General features: G+C 34.0%; 1 protein-coding gene across 1 annotated transcript in view; it reads left to right on the top strand.

The window, feature by feature from the left end:
* LOC143918561 (uncharacterized) overlaps nucleotides 1-27,091 on the top strand; it is a 386,376-nt gene that overhangs the window by 258,051 nt on the left and 101,234 nt on the right. Inside the window, exons 4-6 of the mRNA XM_077440502.1 lie at nucleotides 9,649-9,862; nucleotides 25,699-25,869; nucleotides 25,942-26,148. Of these exons, the coding sequence (XP_077296628.1) occupies nucleotides 9,685-9,862; nucleotides 25,699-25,869; nucleotides 25,942-26,148 (556 nt within the window). The 5' untranslated portion in view covers nucleotides 9,649-9,684. The remainder of the gene's footprint in view (nucleotides 1-9,648; nucleotides 9,863-25,698; nucleotides 25,870-25,941; nucleotides 26,149-27,091) is intronic.

The following is a 27,091-nucleotide window of genomic DNA, read 5'->3' as shown; positions in this document are numbered from 1 at the left end:
TAATCAACTAATTACTCGATTCCGGCCGGGATTTGAACCCATGACATCCTCTACTGGTAAACAGTGATTTAAGCAAAAACCTTCTTCTATAGGTAATGTGTTGATATCTAAGAATAATAATGTATCTATTAATAATCATTATAATAGACATTCAGATAAGGTTTTAGAAAATTATATTAAATTGTTTATAAAACTAAACGAATTGAAATCGGATCCAATTAATGTAAAGTTAACGTCAACCGAAGCACAAGAAGCAGACGTTAAGTTTCACATTGAAAACACATTTTTAGGATGCAATTTATTATTCAATTATAGCAGGAGATGGGTTGCATGTAGCCGCAAACGCCTCGAAAGGCTGATAGTCTGCCACTTAAGGAGAAAATGGAAAACGGCCGTCTGCAAGGTGGGAAATATATAGGTAGGTTTTGCGGTCGCTCTATCCCACTATGTTCGACACTGTGTTTCAACCCTCAAAGCGCCGCGTTACCGATGCGCCGCCGAGATTTTCAAAATTAGGATAGACGGGAAATCGATACGTCGAAAATGTAATGGGGAATGCGAGGGTGAGAGCCTTCTCCTTTGTCAACGGATGTCTAATTGATTCAAATCGGATCCGCGGTCCTCTCCGCGAGAAGGGATGTCGCGCGGCCGTGGAGGGGGCAGGTTCGATTTTCCCGGGAAATTTTCCAATTATCGGAAAACCGAGACTCGCTTTACAATTTTTTCGAATCATTAGTTCGCAATTTCGGGGGTGTGTTTGTTGTACATTTGGAAAAGGTCGCGATAGAACCATTACTCTCTTGTCTCCCGGGTTGAACGTTTTGCGGTGGGAATTGAAATTTTCTTTTAAATAACGAGAACGAGGCTTAAATAAGCCCTTTTTCTTAACTTATATTTAGGTCACGGATCCTTTTCGAAATCGTTAAAATATTTAAGACCTGTCATTATCTTTCTTTTCTTTATACAAATTGTAAAACGTTGATATAAACATACATATTTAAAAACAGAAGGAAAGTATTTATGTATGTATGTAATATTACAATCAACAGACAAGAATACACATAGAGGAAGCCACATTTGTACGTGGCCGAGTCGTAGGAGTACATAAAAATAAATTTATTAGGTCTCGCCGTGACCACACACTTGCTTATTTGTACGCGGATGGCTAGGAGAGCGTACGGGGTAGACTGAGGGAGGAAATATAGGGGTTGGAGTGCAGGGGGAGATGCAATTTGATCGCAAGAGCTGTGCATACTAAAATTCTAGCAACAATAGCCTCCGGTGTGGTTTTGTATCAATTCCTTTTCAATACCAGTCATTTAAATATCAACGGGCACAACACTATTGCATATATGGGCTATTATTTGAGTTTAAGATTATCTGCATTCTTGCCTGTATCCTGTAACGCTCTGTAACATTCCATCATGACGTATATGTATATATGCAAAATTTGGGAACTGACCGCCAGAATACTGAATAAGGTCCAATGCACTCAGAGTAGTATGGAACGCTGTATGCTTGGCAAGACGATGAGAAATAGAACGGAAGTAAAGTATGTATGTAAGTATTTGCATGAACAAATATGGAGATTTAAAAAAATATATATTAAAATTATCAGACAAGAACACACAAAAACGAGGACGAATGCATACACTCATTAGTACGTGGACACATACACATACATACATAGTGAGCAGCATAGCTTGGTCGTTAAGCTTCTGCCTATCACCGAGAGGCGCCGGGTTTTATCCCACGAGCTGACCGCGATTGAAAAGAATGTTTCTGAGTATATCTGTAGTGCTGCTGGTCAGACCTGGATATTTGTGACTCCAGGTCGATCGTTTCTTATCAGAGTTTGCCATTTTTTTCTGATTTCATTGTTGAAACGGTTCCTGATTAAAAATTGGCTAAAAATCTTCCTACCTACTATGTCACCACTATTAATATGATTCCTATACAATAAAATGTATGTACAATTTATAGATGTCTCGTTAATTTTCGAGTTTTCGTTATTTCATAATTCAGCGATATAATAAAAATGCTGTATTGTTTGTAATTGGCCAGGAAGGCGTATTGGGGTTTACCTGTAAGGCCTTCCTGGTATAAAATGTAATAAAAAATAAAATAAAATATACTCAAGTGTGGTGGTTCATGTATCAATTCCTTTTCAAAACCACTCGAAGTATCAACGGGCACAACACTTTTGCATGTATGGGCTATTATTTGAATTTAGGACTGTCCTGTATCCTATCACGCTCTTTAACGTTCCATATATTTTTATATTCGAAATAAAATTTAAAGTTTAAATATGTGTGCAAATGCATATGTAATGGATGTGTGAAAACGAGTGTGACACTTTAGGTCTATTTTTCAATTCGGGGTTGGGCCGCATTTTGCGGTTAGTAAGCGTTCATTAAAACGATATCTTCATCGCTGAATACGGGTTTGAAGTGAGTTTCCACTTTGGCCCATTCATCACGTGGCAGTAAGTAAGTTGCGGTACTCCTGAAACCATTTCCGCTTTACATATTTTCCAATTATTTAATTTTCATTTCAGTGCGCCACTAAAGCGTTTTCCCCATCCCGTTCGCACGCATATGAATATTTCATAATTCGAAATTCGAACGTTTCATTGGATGGGTGTTTATTTGAATTCAAATTTATCACTACTATTAATTTCGATTCATTTTTTTTATTTTTTCACATCGTTCGGAAAGAGGCGTTGAGCGGCCATTAAACTCGTCGGCCCTCCAAATCAATCAATATTAGGTGAATAAGTATAATATTATTTCGTAATCTCATTCGTAATATATTCGACCGTCAATAGCTTAAATTTAATAACTGTGCGTATTTATGAAATAGCTTACATTTTGAATTGATCTTGAACCGACTTGAGAGATGTCTGAAGTGGCATGAAAATTTCGATTAAAGAATATATACTGAAATTTCATTTAGATTTGGTGTTCAAATGTAAGCTATTATTTATTTATTTACGATTATTTAAAGACTAGTCAATTTTTTAATAAAAAAAACCTATTAACAAATATTCTTTTGTTTGAACGAAATATTTGATTTGTAAACAAATATTTCAAAGTAATTTCATTTCAAAGTAATTTGATTTGATGTTAAAATAAATTAGAACTAAATAACCGACTTTGTTCAATAGGTTTTTTCATAATTAATATTTTTATATTAAACTTGATGTGAAATATGTAACATAAATATACGAAAATAATATATAATAAAACGACCGAATCAGCTTTAGACGAGACAATTTTTCAAAGTTTATTAAAATTTTCAATAGTCTGTAAAATTTCAAATGTATTATATATTTAAAAAAATTTTGATTAAGATGATGACGATTCAGTCAACATCTTAATAAATGTTTATTTATTTTTATTCAAAGTTTGAATAAAAGCGATTCTTTGAATCTTTATGTAAAATTTTAAGATACACTTCTAATTATTATAATATATTCGAACTTTAATATTGGAACAATGAACTTAAGAGATGCGTAGAACTGTTTATAATATGCATATATCTTTTTCTATCAGAGTTTGCCAATTTATCAGATATGATTGTTGAATCGGTTCCTCCAACAAATTGGCAAAAACTATCCTACCCATTATGTCACCACTATTTGAATATGATTTCACCAAATTTACTATCCATCTATTTATTGTAACAGTTTATATTTGATCACATTTAAATCTTTAACTTAAATTTGATATATTTTAAATATAATCAATATTTATTTTTTTTTATTCAAAGTTTTACGTTCTGAATAAAATAGATTCTTTGAATCTTTGTATTAAATTTTAAGATACACTTCTATTTAAAATGAAATATTTGAAAAATACTTAAGTATTGGAACATTGAACTTAAGAGATGCATATAACTGTTAATAATAATTTACTGCACTGATTAATCTGGTAATATGACTACACGGATGGATTCTGATGTAAAAAAAATCGTGTATTGTGACTGACTCTTGTACTTCGGGCATGGTTTATGCACTAAATCTTATGGCAATTAGATTATCTTATTAAGTTTATGATTTTGTATTTCACATGTATGATTCGTATATTTACTTAAAATTAGATAGAAGCCGGGATACGTTACAGTTTAGATTTGATCACATTCAAATCTTAAATTTGATACATTATAAAAATAGGATTTAAATACTTAAAGCATTTGGTTTTTAAATGTTTTTTATTACTACGCAATTATGTTCATTACACATCTTATATCTATTTTAATAGCTACTGATCTACTGATCATTTTCTATTTTACAATTTTAATTTAATTTTGTTAGTAATCATAGTATTATATTATTCTAATGTTAATGTACAGCATAATAGGAAAAAGAGCTCAAAAACCTATTTACAATTCTTATAAATGCTCATAATACATCACAATGACATAATATTAATTAAAGACTATCTGAAATCGATGACCTAAAGCAGATTGCGTTAAGGTAATCTGTGTTTATTACCTGAAGGGTATAGACATTTTGTTGTAATCACCGAGACTCTTCACAAGTGTGTTAGTATGGTTATTAGTGATTCTGTCATAGAATCTACTGGTTAGTTTGTTAGTAATGTCTGTAATAAACGGAATATTATTTATGGCATGCAGTTTTTTCAAGTAAGTGTATATGGGTGTATTATAAATTAATTTTACTTAAAGCATTTAAAACAGGATATAAGGATTGAAAGTATATTTTTTTTAAGTAGAAAAACACTTTTCAGAAGTTATAAAGAAAATACGTACGTGTAATAATATTGACTCGATAATTGACTATAAGTTTTGATCCAGATAACCTAAATAGAATCTTAAAACCCAACGCCGTGATATATGCAAATGTAAGCAATGAATCATGCTGCATAAAATTAAATACCTATATATGTTTATAGCATCTAGTGTAATAGAAAAACATTAGACATAGCGAGTAATTCCAACGTTCATGATATTTTGTGTACAAGCACTCAAAGCGAAGTGTCCGCACGTGTCGCGAGCTCCAGCTAAATTATTATGATACCTACCCGCTTCCGCTTCCGCTTTGCTCTCTTCCGGAAAGCGTGGGGGGGGGGGGGTATTTACGGAGGAGAGGATGTAGGGAGGGGGGTTGGTATGGACCACCCGACCGACCCCTAATCCGACCCCCCGTCGATGTGCCCCCTCGGGTCCGGTTCCCGACGCTCTCGTAAACATTTCATTAGCCATATTTTGAATCCTCTTTCATTTTCATATATGACCTGAAAAAATCCGAGGGGACTTAAATGGGGAAATTTCATCGATACTCTCGCTGAACGGCTATTATTGACCCTCGGCGGGGGGGAAAAAAAGCATACATGTCCGGTGTTTATGAACATTTTCGGTGTCATTGAACCCTTTATAAAAATTCGTTTCCGATTTGGCGGAATCGTGTAGGGATTTGATTGAAATAATCTAGTTCATATCGATTGAAAAAAAGGTAAGCCAATGTATCGTGTATACAAATTCAGCACAGGTGAGTTTTTTAATGATAGTTGAAACTCATCTCATTTTATGCGTATACTACTTTATTTAAGGTATATTGTATGTATGTATATAATATGTGACAGTCGTGTATTTGTGTATTTTCAGTTGCAATTTATTCCAACTAGCGTTTTAGGTCATCGCTTTTATATCATTTCATCCTTGGGCGACCCAAGGCTTTAAACAGTATATTTAATTACGTTAATTTAAGCCGGGATCATAAATTTGTTTGAAATCTTGATCATACCAAATGATATTTTATTTTTATTTTAATACATTTTTTTAAATTTCTTTTTTTATTTTATTTTATGCTAGTGGTTTAACCCGGTGTTTGTAATATAAAGCGCTTGAACATGGCTTATGTAATAGTAAGCATTCATTTGTTATTTTATTAAATTTATTTGAGTCGAAAAAAAAATATATTCATAGAAACTTTTATTTTTTTTCAATGCTCCCACCCATACCTTACATAACATATGTAGTTACTAAGTCTGTTTCGAAATTACATACATATATGTATATTAGATATATTTTTTATAATTTTCTGTATGCAGTTAATATCTGAGTTCTGCAGGTTTTTTTCATTTAAATCGATTAGAAAACAATACTCTAGCCACAGGTCCTTATGACCAAATTAACTGCATTGCAATGAATAGCTGGCTGGGAAAAAAACTGACATTTAAAATAGTGAAGCTCATTTTTGGCTAGGGATTTAGTTTTGCTTTGGTCAGCAATATACCCATATAATATAATATGTATGTACATATACAAATGCCATCCAAAATTAAATCACTTTCATTGGTATGAGATTGAAAATAATTTATCTACTCATTGGATTCAAGAAGTAAGATCTAACCAAAGTTCCCAAAACAATAAATCACCAATAAAATTGTCTAATGATTAACGTCTAATAAAAACACTCATTTGAAAAGTCATAATATCAGACTCCAAAAAAATAATACTTACAAAAAGTCAGAGATTCCTTATTTTCGAATAAGATAATGAAATGAGGTTGAAAAATAAGGTTGAAATGATAACCTTATCCTCTTTGAGAATAAACTTGATGATTTCCTAAAAAGTAACTGTTTTTTTTTTTTAATTTTGACATTCTTTTGGTGTATCGGTTATACCGTCTCTCCCAAGTATTGTCAAATAAATAAATATAGTAAAAAAATATTCCACAAGTTGAAATTTTCAAATTGTTAAACTGATATGATTTGGCAGATTTCAGAATCTTGAAACTATGAAGTCGAATTGAATAAGCTAACAAAAGTGCCTTTGAAAAATTTACATTTGATGAAATGACAAAGTTATTTGAAAAACATCTACATACACTTGTACATAATATAAATTCATATGTCACTAGACTTATAGGATATCTTTAGTCACCCAAGGGGTGGATGGATCACTGGTTGAGGAATGCTGCACTATTATGTACGCGTTCTATCTCACTTCATAGTATTTCTATTAAGCTCGCGTCGAGTATTTATTGTGCAGGCTTTCTTTGTTCGCGTGTTTACTCTGTTGATGAAATAAAAATGGCCGCGCGTTGTCGTTTCGCTAAACATTATAGCAGATATGTATGTACATATATATATGAATATATATATGTATGTACATATGTACTTATAAAGGGGGGTTTATTCACCGTGTTTGCCCAAAGGCCGCATTGCCTAGTTGCACCAACACTACAAGGACCTTTGTGCAAAGTGCGAAACCATTGCATTCGACGACGAAGGATATAAATACGTGTCGAAACACTAATCCTGGGGATATCGTCTCGTGCCGGTCACAATATGTATCCAGTGGCGGTCAACCTTTTCCATTTGATGCATTTTTAGTCGTATGATACATTTTAAATTTGTTTTCTCGTCCTTTTATTTGTCGTCGTGGTGAGTGAAGCGCATTTGAATCGATAATGTTTTTTTGTACATACATATATGATATAAAGAAAAATTCCTTTTTTTATGACATATTTAGGGAAGGCCATTTACTCAATTATTTAGTTTGGGATATGGATACACATTGTGATGACAGTATTGATTAAATAGCAGTTCCAAGCCGTCACTATGGCTTAAGATAAAAAGGATACCATAATAAGAATGATAATAAAACATGACGAAAAACAAAATAGACATAAAATATGAAACAAATAAAAAAAACGGAACACGTTTTCGATCTCAAATTAAACAATTCCTCAATCAGATCAGCATATTTTAGATTAAATAAATCAAAATTAACAAAAATCATGAGTTCGATGGCCTTTGCAACAGGTGACGAAACCATCTGATTTGTGCGTGCCACAGGAGAGGAGAACAAAATGTATCATCTACATATTAGGGGCGTTAGTTATTGTAACTATTAGGGGCATTAGGCTTCAACTCATTAGAGTCTCGTCGTGTTATGTTTCTGGGAAAGCACTTTTTTAAGCTATTAAATGGGATAGTACACACAATCCTCAGGTTCTTAATGTATTTAAGTTTTATGCACCTAGTAAGTTCAGGGACCTGAGGAATCGTGATTTGTTTGCTCCTCCTGTGGCTCGCACAAATATCTGCTCAACCAGTTTGCTGGTGAAATTGACCTCTTTAATGTAAACTGTGCTAAACTGGTTGAATGGTTGTTGAGCAACGCCAGTGGTTTGATTTTATCAATTATAAATGTCAATGATTTTTCCATCAAGATATAGCAGGTTGTTATTAATATGATTAAAGTTATTATTATTATGATGTTATGATTGTATGACTGACTCTCTGTATTGTCACTGTGGCTAATATGCTAAAAATAAAAATAAAATAAAGGTTTCCAAACAACATAAATTATTGCGATGTGCTGTCTAGACGACAATAAAGGGATACGTTAAGATTGATTGGTTGATGATAATAATAAGTGAAACGTAATACATAGAGGTTTGTAAAAATAAGGAAGGGAATCTTGATTTATTGGTCTTATTTTAATTTTTTGTCTGTTTTAACTGTTTTCATTCTATACAAATCAAAGCAACGTTTTATACAAATCAAATCTGTCTATATTTTTTTACAAAAAATTTCGATAAATAAATATTCGATAAGTATGTACCTACATAAATGCAAAGACCAAAATTTTTAGCTTTCTTAATTTTCCTTTCCATTTTTGATGTTCAAAAAAAGTAAAAGAGTTTAATCATATTATTATATTTTATTCATATTATAACGAATCAAACAGTCTACATACACATTTGAATCATGTACAATACATGTATAGGTACAGAACAAACTAAATAAAAATAATGTGAATAGTATGTACATGTTTAGTTTTTTAAAAACGAATTTAATTATACTTGTCATTTTAGTACGCTTCACCTCACTTTAAATGTGTTTGCATAATACAACTGGAAATCCTACGAATTCAAAATGAATAAAACAAAAATTTAAATAAAACCGTTTGTTTGACTTTGTGTGTGGAATCGTTTTAATTGTTTTTTTTCCATTCCAACTAAAATACGAACGATATTACATTCCATTATAATAATTGCTTTTCGTGTACATATTATACATACATACGTCCACGTTGCTGTCGCAAACAGACACGTTTATAAAATCGTTCATCGGATTCTCGGAAGAGAGTGCCGACGATCGAATAATATTTTATTTTAAAACCAATGTTTATCCTTCGCATATCGCCGGCTCGCGTTCCGAAGGTTTTCACCATTTTTCCGAGAAAATACTCCCCAGTCTTCGATAAGTCTTCGGTCTGCCCGCCTCCCCCTTTCGTCGCGGCCACCCCTTGTTTACTCTCTTATTTCCCTTAAAACTCATTTGATGACGAAAAAACAGAATTAACGCAAGATAAACAACCCCCCCCTTTTCCTACCCCCTCCTCCCGTCTCGATATCGATAGGCCATTATCGGCACTGCTCGCTGAAAAACAGATTACTCCCCCGGAAGCGGAGAGAACGGCTTCAAATTTCGCATCACACTCGAATTAATTACGAGCGAGACGACGCGCATTTAAAAGCTGAAAGATTAAGCAAGATTCGAACCCCCTCCTGTGATCTGGTGTATTTATGTATGTGTGTGTGTGTGTATAATACAATGTCTCCGTTCCGTTCAACGTCTGATTCGTTTGTTTGTTTCTTCCGATTCGCAGGATGATCCTGTGAGGTGGCGGATTTGAAAGGCCGTCATGGAGTCTGAAGTGCTCGGAAGGAATGGGAGGCGATCCAGGGCCGGTTCCCAAGGTGGAAGTCAGGAGAGGAGTCGTCGCAGAGAGTGGAGAGGCAGCAGTTCTGAAGATGAAGCTCCCAGGATGGACCCGCACGTTTTTGCATCGCTTCTAGCGCAAGCTCATCAACAATATACAGGTATGTGATATATTTTTCATTTATTTGACAATTTTTTTTTCAATTCCCATGAAGCCATTGCATCAACAATGAAATCAGATAAATTGGCAAATTCTGATGAGAAGCGAATGACTTGGAGTCCCAAATATCTAGTATTCTGTAGTCTGACCTGCAGTACTACAGAAATAGTTCCGAATAAATTCTTTTCGATCGAGGTCAACCCAGGGCTTGGACCCGGAGATCTCTCGGTGGTTGGAATTAACGCAAACACCTAGTCATACTGCTGGAATAATTGAAAATATATTTTTTTTTACAAGACTATTTTTAGTCTTACTTCGCTAATCGGTCAGGCAATTTTCCTACATTCTTTCGATCAGTTTGAAACTTTGCCTACGCGTTGAAAGTAGCATTTATTTGCTAAAATGTATGCACCTTTAAAGTACAGACAACCGAAGTGGTCTTTATACCGTCGCGATCCTTGGCAAAACTCATCCCTGGAGTGCTTTCGGTGATATTTTATTCTTGTATTGACATTGACAGATATGACAATGATCGATAACGGTGATTCCCATTTTTGAAGAAATGTGCATGAAATCTTTCTAAATAAAAAAATCGTAAGAATTAATAATAACATGAAGATACGCCCTCGCAGCTGGAAATCACGAGCATATCCCGTATTACATTTTTGATTATGTTCTTACTATTATTAGCTTTTGGGGTTATTTTTACAGGGTTCTTTTAAGGTTTACTTTAGCTTTTGGTCTAACACTATTTCCTACATTCTTCCGATTCGTTTGAAACTTTTCCATTTTGCGCGGTTTGGTCACCGATATAAATTTAAATCGCTTCCGCTAGTTTGATTGTCAAAAAATAATCGTTTTAGAATCCAAAAATTCTGAAGACGATGACATTTCATGGCCAGTAGTCTTGTTTGTTTGAAGTTTCGCCCCCTACTCGTTTTGTGAGATTTTAATTATTTAAACACCTATAACTTTGTATTTTTCACACTATATCTTATAAAATTTACATTATAGGCTCTCATATATATTTTTACTTCACTGATTCACGTTATTTTTGGAATTGAAATTCAAAAGTATATTCTTTTGGTCGCTTAATAATTAACACATGGCACATATTTTTTTAAGATTTAAGTTTTGCGCCTGTAAAAATATGCTCGCGCGTCTGATCTATACTATAGCGATTCAGGGCAAAAATCACCCTCCAGAGTGTTTCGGGTGATGTATTTGCCTTTTATTGACATAGGTTTGACAGTGGTCGATTACGGTGATTCCCATATTTGAAGAAATGTAGGAGTAACTTATCGAAATGATAAGATCGTCATTCACAATTGGAGTATATCTTAGCATGCCGTGCCGTGCGATGTTGTGTGTATTTTTTCGACCATTCTGGCGCATTAAGGACTCTTGTAATGCCACAATGGTCCAAACTTAAACTTAAATAAATAAATCGTACGCGATACTATATGTATGAGACTCAAATGTACAAAGTTAAAAGTTTTTTTAATAAAATGTACGACCATTTCGATAAGTGTGTTGACATGATATTGTGTACGTATGCATACATTGAATCATATGTGAAAGTATACTTAAAACTTGTACCAATCGAGCTCTGCCTCACATTATCATCAAGCACTCACTTCTTCACAATTTCCCACCGAAAATAGATAGACGGGGAAACGTAATAAGGGTGGGTGGTACCTGTGGGGTGTGCGTGTGCGCGTTTTCGTATCATTAATCGACGTCCCGTTCGATCAATCTGTCATACGTATATTCGGCAACGTCTCGCGCTTATCCGCTTTGATTGATAGTTTTCCCCGGTCTGAAAAATTACAACAGGCCGCGGCTTAAAAGAAGTGTCTGACCGGCAGACAGGCAGTTTACGGATTACGACAAAATCCGATGAACGAAATTAAATCTTATATTGCCGCTCCGTTCGACTTCACGGCTACGCGCGCTCACGTACTCGAAAGCCGGTCTCGCGTTTTCCGGAAAATTGGTCGGCTGAAAATTCAGCGCGGGACGGTTGAAAACTGTTCGCCAGTAAATGTGGTTTGGTTTGTGTCTGTCTATATTCGGATAGTCATATAATCAAGTGGTGTGAGGATCGATTTTGGTTCAATTGAGCGAAATTATTTTTTTAGCATATTTTTTAAGTTAACCAGCAACATAGATTGGTGGTTAGCATGTAATGCTTTCGATTGTGTGGTTACGGGTTCTATTCCCGGATTTGTCCCTGGCCAGACCTTGGGTATGTGATTCCAAGGTCGATCGTTCCTTTCAAAGTTCGCCGCAATTTATCGGATTTCATTAATTCGGAATTTATCGGATATTGAAACCGTTCCACCAAATTAACAATCCTGTCCTATTTCTCGCCAAATTTGAGTTGCAAAAATTTGTCCATAGATGTCTCTATGATGATTTTTAATGTTTTTTATATATGTCATGTTTATAAAAATGTCATGTTTATAAAAATGGGCGTAACCTTTATAAGTAAATAAAATAAAACAAAGTATTCATATGTACATACATATATATCTTTGGTGTGTACATACATATGTATCTTTGGTGTGGTACATATGTATGTATGTTTGTGTGATCTTTGGATGGGTTTGAAAAAGGGAATTTTGTGTGGTGAAAATCTCCTCGATCTTATTTAACTCCTGTCTGTATTGTGTTATCTTCATATATTGAATATCACACATTTTATCTCACTAAATTTTCTTTCTGCATTCTGTTTAATACTACTTTCTTTAATCATCTCTCATAAATTTGTCTAGTCTATTGCTACTTTGATTTCTTTACACGTTCAGCTCGGCTTTTACTGTAGCTACTTTTGACACATATTTAGAAAATATTTATCTTATGATCCCTTTTCGTTTATATAATATTATTATTTTATGAAAACATCATAAGAAATGTTCTAATACGATTATTTTCAATAAAAGTATTACCAGGGTTCAAATTTGGGACTTATAAATCATTAGTAATAAATAATAGCCCCTGGGCTATACTTTTTGGAAATATGAGTAATAATTTAATCTATTAAAAATTATGGAATTATACGTACATACTTATGTATGTATATATGTAGAGAAGGATTTTTATCAGAACAATAGTTGATCAATATAATATGTATATGAATTAATCAAAAAAATAAATGAAAGTAAAGTGAGTTGTAGTTACAAATCTGCCCAAAGTGAGTATAAAATTGTTGTATTTTTATATAAAGAGTATTCTAGATAAAATATATTCAGTAGATCAAACTATCAGTAAAAACAAATACGTATCCATAGAATTTAGAAGATGCATTTCGTATAAAGATTTAGTTAATAATATTGATATTGACAAATTTAATATATACTTGTCAGTTTTAAAACTGTACGAAACCGTAAAATGGAATAGTAGTACAAGAGTACTAAATGTAAATAGTATGTTCTATCAATATTAAAAAAAAACACATATCAGTAGCAATTCAGATGAAATATTTTTACTAATAATTCAACTTAAAAACAAATATGAGTGATGAATTTTCCGCTACGAATTTTGCGCGAGCACAAGTTGTCTCACATTTACGGACACGGGGATTCGAGCTTTCGGGCTTTGGAGTTCCATCTTCATATCGCGAAGGCGACGGCCCTGCCTCCTTCTTCACACTCCCGCAACTTCATAAAGGATACATAACGTATGCTTGAATTCATTAAGTCCGATTTATCTCGACTCTTAGCCGTAGCCGTAAGGCTTAACGACACAATAATATTTAAGCCTAGATTAGAGATAGACGACTCCAGCTCGCTATTAGCTCATTAAAACGGCGAACGGAGCGGCGCGGAAAACCCTTAAATAGATCGGCCGTAACGAAAGCACTTCTGAAAATATACACGTTATAGTTAATGAAAATGAGCACGTACACACACATACAGACACATTTTAGGTATTTTCACGTGTGTGTGGTGTTGCTTTTTATTGAAATCGTTAAATGCTTTCGTATGTACGTATGTATTATTAAGTGGACATGTTTTTTACTTTTTACTTTAATGGTGTAGTAACACATATTGTTAATGATTATGATATGGTTTGTTTCAAAGAAATTTTTCGTAATATGATCCGTTCGTTATATTTGAAAGTGGAAAAAGTCCACCTTTCTTTATTTCGAGAAATATTTCGCAATACATGAATTATAATGTTTTACTTTTAACAAAATTTAAAAATACGGGTGGCCTGTAAAACATATGTTTTGCTTTTCTGAAATTCTGGACGTATCGAATTAAAATAAGTGATAAAAATTTGTGAATTACGTCAAACAAAAATAGTGTTTTTGGAACTGAAAATTGGAGTTTTCCCACTTTATATGGCTGTAACAATTCCCAAATTAGCTACATACATATGTGCATGCATTATCGTCATCATTCTGGATGAAAGATTTATTTCGTTTTGGACAATCTTCATTCCCTTCTCTCCACAAATTTTGTACAAAGTTCTCTCTCTAACTGCCATCATTTACCCTATCTATATTACACTTTTGGATACCATTTGATCATTGTAATCGTCTATTCGTCTAGCATTGCATCCACAAAAAAAGGAATTGATCAAACTGTAGGATTTTATTTTTATTAAAGTTCAATACAAGTTATGAGAAATAAAAAAAAATCGTTTATCACTCAATCTTTATATTTTATTTTAATCGTTTATCACTTTTAATTGGCTTGATCTAAAGTAGATTTAGAAGTTAATGCAACTTTAGAAGGTGCACTTTGTGATCAAGTGGATAACAGTATATGACTATGGTTGACGGACTATTGGATGAATGGACACTTGGCCAACAGACGTTAGGCTGATGAACGTTTGGCAGAATGAATATTATTCCGACGGACGTTTGGCCAAATGGACACTTGGCCGAACGGATACTAGGCCGAGGGATATCCGGCCGAATGAGATTTTGAATTGTTTAAATTTATCAGAAATATCAAACTTTTATTTCAGAATAATTTAGATACATAATTTATAACTTTTACCAGGTTTATATTATTATCGTTTAAAAAAAATGATTTGAAAATAGTATTGGTAGTAACGATAAGAAAAATGTTTAAGGCACTGGCGGCACCTAGTAACAAAGTGTATGTGTGCGTCATTATTATTTTTTATACTATTTTTAACAAACCGTTGGCCTAATGTTCATTCGGGCAAATGTTCCTTCGGCTAGTCCGTCGGCCAAGTGTCCGTTCGGCCAATATTGGAGATAAGAAGAATAAGAGGCGACTTAATCGAAGTCTTGTTAATTGTCATATGTCCAAATTTATTACGGTCGATGAAAACACAGTGAATTATCTTATTATCTCATCCCTTAGACTCCAAAAAGAAAAATCGAATAAATTGATCAGAGATTCCTTCTTTTCAAACAGAATGGTTCAGTTTCAAACAATCTTCCCAATAATGTAGTAATTTATGAAAACCTTAATATTTTTAAAAACAAGCTATAATTCTATAATTCTTTTCCCAATATTTTTTCTATATTTTTGCTTTATTTTATTTAATATCTTACTGTTACAGGTATTTTTTTTATATTTTATCTTTATTCTTTGGTATATTTTGGTATTCTCTCTTATGTTATATCGTGTATAGTGTTTTTTTTTTCTTTTATCTTATTAATTTTATGAGTATTATGGTTTTATCTCATCACCTATACTAAGCCAATTCCCGTGAGCCTATCGGCTTTGTCCCCACGTATTCTAATAAATAAATAAAAGTCCTCGCACTACAACGGTCAAAATTAAATTGGCCGAATAATACCGGCGAGATCAATCTACATAAATATGGAATTGCATACCAGTATCACTGTTGATTTTCAGCAAGCAATCGAGTCGATCGTTTTTGCACGAACGGACGTAAACTTTATTAATTAGGCATAAACTTTACGGCACAGTAAAGATTCTCGAATTTTATTCGAACGTGTTTCGCCACAGAGTCCACGATCTTCCGTGGTACATGATATCCCTGCCATACCCTCCGTTTGTACGTTTCAAAGAGCCGTTTGTAACGATAGTCACGGCTTGTGTATGGATTTGCATTCAGCAGTCGACTGTTGTTATTAGCACGCTCAAGCGGTCATGGCTCTCCGGCTAAATCTCTCGTTCAAGTCTTAATCGCGACCGGCTATGTAGCTTTTCCTCCGATTGTGAGTGTATGTATCTGTGTTTGCCAGCCTCTGCTCTGGTACACAGATACAAAGTATACACCCGTACACAAAGGGAAAAATAGCGGCCTTTGTGAGCGGGTCGAGGCCCCCGTCACGTTTCCGGTTTATGGCGGAAGTCTCGCAGCTTTCGGCCGAAGGCTCTTCCGGATTTGCCGTCATGTGCTAGAAATCACCTGACAAACATAAAACGCGACCGGTCGACTAACAAGGACTTTGAGAGGATCGGTAATTGTTGGAGTTGCAGATAACGATCGCAATGCCGTGTAGTATTTGAATGCTCGTTGAAAAAATTAACGTTCGTTTTAAAGGTAAAAGGGTCCGTTTATATTAACAACAGATGGGTACAACACTACGGAACAGACTTCTTCTATTCGTACTATGCAGCACTGACCGTTTTCGGCACTTTCATACTTGAGCGTATAAGGCAAAATTGGCTTACATATGTATATAGGTACATTGTGGAGCGCGACGATACGGTGCAATATTGATAAGTTGATAGTTTCGATAGTACGGGTGCACTCGCCACTGTAAGATCATGTCACGGGTGAATATTTAAAAAACCGGTTCTGTTTGATGCGTTTCGCTGACATGTACTGTGGATGTAATGTGAATAGATCATTTTGGTTGCTACTTTTAAGTTACATACGTCACATAAAAATTACGGAACATATGAATGTGTACTGAAGAATATTTTTCGTACTGCTGTTTGCGTGCAGTTTCCTACTAGGGCTCTACTGGTCAATAATTGAACCTTAACCCTTTGAGTGCTGACCTCCTTTCTGTTGAAAGCTCGCCACACTGAAAATTTCGAACTACAATTATTTATAAATCCAATAGAAAGCAGGTGTAAAAATTGTAGCTAATCCAAATTAACCTTAGATCACTACCCTAGATAATTACCGCCGAGGATTTCGAGTTTTGTAAAGGTGTGTTTAGATTCCCTGATATATCTTGCAACAATATAAAATACACAAAAGAAGTCTATTAATCAATTTATTTTTCCAAAACTAATTCCATCTTCTTCATTGTTGTTAAAATGTAATGCTCAAATTTATAAATGATGCTGAATTTTGTAAAAGACTGTGAGTTGCGGTAGAAAGGTGCCTTTGGATAGCTAACTGTCATCATGTTGATCTGACCGATGATTCCGATTTAATTTAATTGCTCTATATTCATATTAGAGACGTTTGCTTACTTTAATTAGAGCTTACCTCCGTATGTCGGTAAAATATTAAAGCGATCGGAAGAGTGGAAGTGGTTCAAAATCGGCTCACAAATTTCGGGCGGTTAGGAATTTCACTGAACTAGCCAACTGAAACTAATAAAAACCTTGTCCCGAATTTCATTTTAAAACTGAATGGATGTAGAATGAGAGCTAGAGATATAAAATATTTATTTTTAATGTTTAGCATTTTTCTGTGTCCATGCATGTGTACCTACATATAAAAGTAGATTTATATTTCCATATGGTATTATTATCTATTAAATTTATACTTGCTTTACAGTATAATTTTCTTATGCAAATTTTGAAAATTTATTTGCACTATGTATGTAGATGTTAGTTTTGAATATATTATAGTTCTATAAAATATTCTATGTTGGATATATGTAAGTGTATTTTAAAGATAATATGTATATTATAATAAATTCACAAGCCAATTTTGTTTTATGTATTCGTTACAATCTCAATATGCATATCTACATACATACATACATATGTATGTACATAAATCCGATATAGAAAATTTACAAATTAAGATCGATATCTGAACATCAACGAAGTTCTACGTATTAAAAGCTATTTCATATCATACTAAACAATTGTTAGATGTGTATAACTATTTTTTTTATTATTAAAACCTTGAGCTTTTGATATGATTTGATTCATCTCGTGTAATAATTCTGAGGTTTTATTATAGTGGTCTACCGTTGCGTTGATATGGTATGGAACGTGCGCGAAATATGCGGAACAATATTCGATGTGTTTATTCTGCTAGTAAATTTTATATTGCAATAAACGGTAACCGGTCAAAAGTTAACAACTGGGTCAAATCGAGCGTATTTTATTGACTATTGCTCCTTCGCCCACCCACCCTAATAAAAATGCGGATATGCCATTGTGCCGATTCGAGGATCGACGGAACCGGAACCGGAATGAATAATCGCATTTTCCTATACAAACTATATATTATATGTATAGTAAATATAATACGATCCATCGATCGGCTGCCAAGCTCGCTCGATTCCTCGCTCTGTGAGAGATGTCGATCAAAACACGATGGCCAGAAACAAACGGAGAGGGAGGGGGGGGTGGAGGGGTCGCAAAAACAAGATGACAAATCGTACCAGTTCCGGATCATTAAATTTTATGTTCATTTATTGAATGGCAATAAAGACGGTCCGCGTATCTACGGGATTTCGAATCGGAGGACAGATGGCCGTGTCGTTACACTCGTGTACACTAAGTCGCTTTTTATTGGAACTTTGCTTCGGATTATTGTTAAACGAAGAGGAGACTGAATCGTCGTCTCTTTAATGACACGTCTCGCTCGTTGGCGTGTAACGATTGTGAAGTAATCGCGTTCCTATTTACCTGTAGTACCGAAGTTGCAACTAGGTGAAGTGTGTCTAAATATATGTATATGTTACATAGAAATTATAATTTCACTATAAATTTCAGTGAAATTATAATCAGTTACATTTTCACTGGGTATAATTCAGTGAAATCATGTCCAATTACATTTTCACTGGTCCCTATTATTGAAATTATAACTTTTGACAGTTTGATGATAGTGCGCCACCGATACGATTCGCGGCCACCCCACGTCACAACCTGAAAATCTATTACAACAATGAAATAAATTAAAAACAAAGAAGAAAGCATTGAATAGTAGTATATATGGGATATAAAAATAATGACCCAATAAAATTTATTTTTAATCTATACGAGGCAGGCTTAACAGGTAACCCCAATATATGTTCCACAACAACAACCCCAAATACATATCAATTAACACCCACAGGGACATATATGGTCAAAGTTGTGAATTTGCAGCGTTTTTAAGCAATTTAGCGAAATTTAGTAAATACATATCAATTAACATTCGCAGATACATTATTGGTCAGATTTGTAAATTTTCAGCATTTTATACAATGAAGAATAGAAGTTTAAAGCAAGAGAGTATGTGGGGGAATATTGTTAAGAGAAGAGCAAGATATATGTATGCATATAAAAAGGAATTAAAAAAGGGACTAATATGAAATAATGAAGGATTACGAAAGGATATGTTTGTATATTGGAATAAGATCTGTCTTTATAAATAAAAAATATTAATTATAATTTAAAAGCTTAAAAAACATCAATCATAAGCTTTACTCCTAGATTGCAAGGAAACAAAACGATAATTGTGAAGAAATCTGAAATTGCAGTAGCAGTGGTTTTTTTATTTATTCGTTCTAGACCCGATTAGATATGAAACTTTGTTTGAAAAGCCGAAATAAATAAACTGTTGATATTTGCAATGAGCTAATGTACAACGCAATGGTAAAAAATGATTGTGAAAATCAATTTGCATTTGGGTGTACTAATTTCTTTTACGTCAACGGGCACGTGTTTTGGAAAATAGCCTTGATTAGACGACGTTCTATGATTTTCCCTTGAAATATTAAAATTGATTGACCTTGGTCTTGTTTATTATATTCTGAAGTTGTATTGAATCACAATTGGGTTTATATTGAGTTAATAGGTTGAGTGTTTTTCCAATTATCATTAAAGGCTCGTCTGAGAAGCTTGTTTGTGGTTCTACTAACATTAATGATAGAAAATTAGGGGCTATGAATTACATGTATAAAGTATTATATCTTGACTTTTAAACATATTTTCTTTTACTTCTTATTAATGTAGATAATAACAAGTGACTTTGAATAAATTTATTTAATTACAAACATGTACGAAACCTTAGAAGAAGTTGAATGCAAAACTGTTACTTTATATGTAAAACTATGGAAAACTGTTTGCTTGTAATAATAAGAGGCCAAAATAGGAACTAATGGATGATAAATATATACAGGTTGGGTGAATGAACTTTCTGTATGTTTATTTGGATTAATTAATGTAGCACTGTATCAAGTTGGGATAATTTTAATAAGCAATAAATTGTTAAAAAGTTTTGGGGCATGTTTTGTTACATATATATGATATTATATTAACCCGTTGAGAGTAATCGAAAAGCTAGTGGGGTATTTCGTTTAGTTATATTTTGAATGTGTATTCCACGAAAAGGTCATATTCAATTTATGTAAGTGAGCGTTTTTGTCGATACCCGAACGTGTGTAATGTGTATATGTATGTATGTATGTACGTACATACATTATTCGAGAGTGAAAATCCGTGGCCGAAATCGAAATCGGAAAATTTGTGTTATCTGCGAGGAAAACATTTCGAACGACGTTTTATTTTATTATTGCAATTCAAAAATTAACATAGAACCGCCCTGAGAGGAGGGCGAGAGGGCTCGTTCGCCTCGAAAGGTCGTAAAATCCCACAAAATCCTGCAACTTTTGCGACCTTTTTCGAAGAGAAATTAATCAGGAGGCCGCCTTCGGGGAATAAACATTTTTTCCGGCGCTTTTTATTTTGTTTCTTCAATAAAAGGTTTAATATATCAAAGGCGCAAGTGGATGGGAAAATGAAAACGGCGGGCACATCTAAGAGCATTATATCTAAAGGCTTTATATAAATTTGTATATAAATATATAAATATGCACGCCCCCCCCCGTGACCCTCCCCCCCTCTCGGGAGAGTACGATAATTTTTCTCGCTCGCACTCACGCCGGGAAAGCGCGTCGGAAAAAACGCGAAAATCTTTAATAAAATCATCTGAATTTTCTCGAAGCGGTGTTCGAGTACTTGCGACAACAGTAATAATCTTAATGTCGCAATAAGCGCGCACCAAATGGAATGTTTGTTATTATTTGATGGGTCGTGAATTAAATGAAAATAAGGTTTCTGTGTATAATTTTCGACGTTTGCTTCCAAAACGTTCGATAATTTGTTTACTCGGTTGTTGTTTGTCATTTATTACGCTCGAGTGATATTCTGCCGAATGCCAGTTTATATTAATTGTATGTGAAGCGAATCGTGATATTCTGTTTTTATTTATTTTTTTCGTTGTACAAATGTTGGGAATAAATAATGTGAGAGAAGAACATGTGCAATGATGCGCCAATTCAACACTAATTTATTGTTATCTTATCGGTACATACAATATGTATATTACGATTAAAGGTCTATTCATACTGGCACAGCATATAACGACAACAGCAGTACGAAAAGATTTCTGTGTTACATTCAATATGGACACTTCATATGTTCCGTAATGTTTATGTGGCGCAAATGTAATAACATCAGGCGACAAAATCTATTCATACTATACAGCAGTACATGTTACCGAACCGTATTAACCAGAGCCAGTTTATTGTGGAAATAATGAGTCACGCATGATGTGACGTACTAATTAAATTGCGCATGCGCAAATGAGTATTTTCGGAATGGTCATATTGTAACAATATTGACTCGCCGATAAGACACAAGCAATATTGCACTCTATCGTTGCCCTCTGTAATGTATAAATATGTAAGCCGATTTTGCTTTGTATTCGGCCAAAACTTGTCTAAGCGTGCGCTGCTGTATTGTATGAACGGAAGTAGTCTTTTCCGTGCACTCCTGTGACGGGCTGTTATCTTGTGGCGCTGGATAGTATGAATAGACCTTAAATAGTATAATAACTAGTCTTCGGCGTTGGCTGGCTGCTCGTCACATAACAATAGAACACTATATAATTTTTTGCTATATCATTTAGCATCGTCCCAACGCCGCTCATTGATTATTACTTAGTTAGAATCATTTATGTATTTCGAATTAACTTTAATACTATTGTTTTATAATTTTTTTTTTCTCAAAGTAAATCATTATCATTTTAATTCACAGTCAATTTACTACTGACTTCTGGATGAAAGCCTAATCAAAATGTTTTCATGTTGCATTCATCCACCTTCCCAATATTCAAACTTTTTTATCCTGTCCATCCATCTTAATAGTAGTCTTTATTGGAACTTTTGAATTTTTCTTGGGTACTATTTAAGCACTTATTTGTCCATTATTCTGGGTAAACAATTCGCCTATTATCATTTCATTTTCTTCACTTTATCAGTTACCCTTCTTATATTTCTCACTCATATAACCAGCAGTATAGATTAATGGTAGTCATATAATGCCTTAAAAACCAAGTGGTCACGGGTTCAATAACAGCCCGATGTTCTTAGTCAGAGCTTAAATATGTAACTCCAAGTTGATAGTTTCATAACATTTTGCCAATTTCTCTGGTTTTCACAGAAACAGTTCCAATAAATTAGCTTTCTTGACCTATTTCTCTCAAATTTTTGCAAAATTTTCAAATTTGTTAATTTTATTCATAGACGTATTGTTACATTCGCCATCGATGTATATTTTGTTGTTATTTATTATTTATGATTATATTCGCTGCCACCAAGCGTTTTGTGGAACGCTTCTCCGTAATGAAACTCGATGTGTATTTTTATCATCAATATTTAATCAATCTTGTTTATTATAATTTAGCTCACTCCACGACTTATACTAATCGAATGCTTACTCTACGACTTATATGTACTAAACTAAAGCTTACGATCTAATGCCTCACAAAGAGGTCCATGACTTATATTTATAGACTACCAATTTTAAGGAGTGGGGTTTGTTTTTATGGCGACGCCAAAATGCGTGTCGAATCCTTTGACTGAGCGAAGTCCTTTTGACCCTAGTTATGAGACGAAGATCATCGTCCCAGATTATAAAAAAATGGGTCTCTGGTCTGAGTCATAAAACATAGTTAATTGACTTTGTAGACGTAACAGTCTCTATGATGCTTTGTAAAATATACTCTATAAATTGTTTATCGATGTTTGTAATTGGCCAGAGATGCGCATTGGGGTATACCTGTTAGGCCTTCCTGGTAATATCTAATATATAATTTCGAAAGAGACTTTGTATGTTAGTATGTATGTAAGTATATAAATATGTAATGTTGGTTGGTAACATTGAAAACAAATCGAAGTTTCTTTGACGACTCGATATTTTTTTTTCTATTCAAATAAATTTAATAAAAAAACAAATGAATAGTTACTATTAGATTCACCATGTTAAAGCTGTTTATATTACAAATACTGAGCGAAGCCGGGTAAAACAACTAGTATAGCATAAAAATAAAGTAAAATAAAAATAAAATATTTTTTCCATTTCTTTTGCCTTCTCTTTACGACGAGCATACAACGTCATTTACTTCTTTGACTGCATTAGACTTTGTGTAAGATTTTGCCATTCAATACTTAAGTTTCGCATCCATACGTCATTAGTGACAAAGGAAATTAAATATGTGTACGTACATATATGTATATGTTTTTGATTTGAAATGTTGTCTATGTGTATTTAAAAATTAAACGAAATTGTTTGCCTTTTATAATACAATGATAGTGGAAGATGGAATATATGTAATGCATCTATAGTAGCAGCTAATTTTTTTAATGAAAAAATATGTACAAAGATTAGTATAAGAATTTATGATGTTTTTATTTTTAAAATATAAAATAAATCCACGATTTTTTAGCTATAACTTTTGTGAGGTCTTTGTTATAAAAAAATAGCCCCAATTTTATAAATATACATGTTGGCACGTCTAAAAAATTTAAATTTAATATTTTCACTGAATTAATCCAAAAGTGTTTTTAAGTATTTAGGATACGTTTCGAGGAGTATTTACATATATAAAGGCCCACTAGCGTATTTAATTAAATTAGAATAGACACGAAAGAATTGGATTCCATATCTCGAGCTCGCCTCGGTAGCAGTAAAAATATTGAAATTCGCCGAATGCGAAACTTTTATTATGCTTCGAGTCCCGTAACAGGACAGAAGTGACCCAGTCCTCCCCCGTTTCGCGCCGCTCACTCCCCTATGAAATTACCTGATTAAATTTTCATATTCAATCTTGAGTTGTTTGCCCCTGAGATGCTCGACCCCCCCCCCCTCTAAGTCTCTCGAAGCCTTCGCCTCGGGCCCACCCACCACCCCCCGGGTGACCTCCCAGCTACCGTTTGCCGCTCAACTTTGGAGTTCTTTCGCGTCCCTTTTAGCCCTGGGTGGTTTTCTTTGCCACAGCCAGTATTTGTATAGGATTCTGCCTAAGAGTTTCCGACATGCCTTAATGAAAACATTACTGTTGTCCACTTCGAGGCTTACTTTTTACTTGTCGCCGCGGTGATGCGGTTTATCAATCGGAATACGATCCGAAATAGAATTTGGAGAATTTAATTCGAGGAGTTGATTAAAGAAAGATTGTATGTGAATTTTTAAGACATTTTAAAATTATAAACATAAAATTTACGTTTATCGTAAAGTGCTCTTCTTCATTCTATTTTTTTTTCTACTTAAAAATACATTAATACATTATTAATTATGCAAAAATAGGCTTTTTTCATGTTCGTCTTTTTGCAGAATGGTTTCGATTTTTTTGATATTTTTAAAAAAGATAAACACTCAATGTTCACCTATTTAGTATGTAAGTTTGTTGGGCTTAAATTTGATAAGCTTTGACATAAACTAGAATTCAAAGTCGCCGTTTCGCTCAAGAGTACATATACGCACAGCGAAATTTATATGGGGGAATCATTTTTTCACTTAAACATAATTTTTTTCATGTTCTCATAATTACTTTGAAAATAAAAGCCGTTAAAAGCTACCTATGGTATATAGCTTAAATTTTCACAACAGTAATATCCAAAAACTTTATTATATATAAGGAGGCCAAATTGACCTATTTTAAAATGTCATGTTACACGTCAAAACACGTCATTTTGGCCTCATTGAAGTTCTTAAAATTCGTAATTTTTTTTAACTACGAAAGGTAGCTCAAGGAAGCTCTCAACGACTTTCAAATAATCACGGAAACATGAAAAAAATATGATTTTCTGATCATAACGATAACCCCATATAAACACCCGTTGCGAGATGGGGATGATCAAACGAAACGTTGACTGAATTCTCATTTATCAGTCAAAACTTATCAAAATCGACCCAAATTAAGCTTAAATATTTGGATATTGAGTGTTTTTATGTAAAAAGCAAAAAAAAATCGAAATTATTCTCGAAAAAGAGATAGGTATATGAAAAAAACTAGAAAGGAAATAGGCCTAATACACATACACATGTATGAATATATGGCAATTTCATAGCATCCCCTCATATATGTATGTATGTAAGTAGGGTTGTTTCATTTTTGAATCCCATTATTGATAAGAAAAGCGCATCATGCTGTTTTTATGGACGGGTCATTCTCATCACTAGTTCATGGCAATTGCGGCTTTAACGATTTGGCTACCTGAACGATAAGACCCGAGGTTAACCGTAGCATTAATGGCAACCCCTTGTTGACGTTATATGCCGTCCATGGTATTAATGATTTCACACGCACGGTTGTTTGTCTACTTATCGACTATGCGAGGGTTCCATTCTCTTGCAAAAAAAATGTAAACAATCCAAAATTGATTTAATTTTGAAATTTTCATTTTTTCAGGTGATCATAGATCGTATCGGTCAGACTGCGAGGAGGGTCCAGGGGGAGCTCCAGGTCCTCCGAGATCGCCTAGATCACCTCAGCTTCGGCAATCGTCACCGTTTCCGGTCGAAAGCACGAACAGAAGACTCCACTATGGCGCGACCCAAGATAGACTACGACCCGTTAATGGTATATCAACGCTTAATAGTGTATAGCTATAATTAAAAAGTTTCGATATTTATTTATTTATTTCGTTTTCAGGTGAAATTATATATGCCACTGCGAATCCCAAGAAACTTCCATCCAGTTCGAGCCTGAGTAGATCTGGAAGGGCTGTTGGTCGTAGAAGTCGAGGTCTGACTCCGTCTAGCAGTGCTTCTTCCGGTCTCGAAGGTCCCGCCCTTAGAGCAGCCGAGCCCTACGTTTTAGATCAAGATCCGAGGCTGGCAGGAATCTGCATGAATCATGGTACGTGTTGGATTTTTTGTAGGGTCTGTCGATATGCACGAGGCTATTCAACTTGAGGGGTGGATCGTTTGTATGATACGGTATATGTAGAGGAGGGTGGTTGATGTATTATATCCGTGATCCAATTTTTGCAAAGTTCGCCCCTGCTGTTTGTTGGCTGGTCTGCAACGGACAAAGCCAATTTTCCAATTTGCAAGTTCGCAAACGAAGAGCGTATTCGTACATCCCATCAGTGGCTCGACGACCGATGGTATTGAATGCAATTTGGTGTCTATGAAATGTAAATTTCTAAAATTTTTGTTTATAGGTAGAATGTTGGTCCAGAATGCCATGAAAACTTTTTTATTAAATGAATGACGGTTATTATTGAAGAACCCTAGATGAAATATGTACGTGTGTATTATTTTTTTATGTTTCAATTTCCTATTTTCGTATACGAAGTAGCCAACAGAGGCAAACTAACAAATTGGATCATGTATGTAGTTGCGAGCGGGAAAAAAGTTATTTTTGTTCAGATTGTACGACACGTGCGAGTATATGAAAATGTAATTTAAAATTGTATCTGTCGATGCTGTTTGAATTCATGATTCGAAAGTTTTCCTGTTATCGGAAACATACATATCTATATGTATGTATAAATTATGCGCGAAACTAGAAAAATATATTTTCCAATGAAATAAGTGATGAAAATTTTGTAAAAAAATATAACCGTGTGAATCAAAATGACTATATATATATATATATATATATATATGTACTTATGTTTGTGTTGTACAATAGAAGAAGAGCAATAAAAGGGAATTCTTCAAAAGGGGATCGGCGCGGTGGTTTCTTCTATTGATGAGCATTTTATTAGCGTGTTGCATAGGATTTATCTGACAGCCTTCCCAGTTTCCTTTCAGCTGAAAGCGAAATTGAAATCTGGAGGGGAAGACTGAATAAA

This window comes from Arctopsyche grandis, chromosome 11 (genome assembly GCF_051622035.1).
Source record: "Arctopsyche grandis isolate Sample6627 chromosome 11, ASM5162203v2, whole genome shotgun sequence".
In the NCBI taxonomy this organism is placed as follows: domain Eukaryota; kingdom Metazoa; phylum Arthropoda; class Insecta; order Trichoptera; family Hydropsychidae; genus Arctopsyche; species Arctopsyche grandis.
This window is presented reverse-complemented; position numbering and strand designations above follow the sequence as displayed.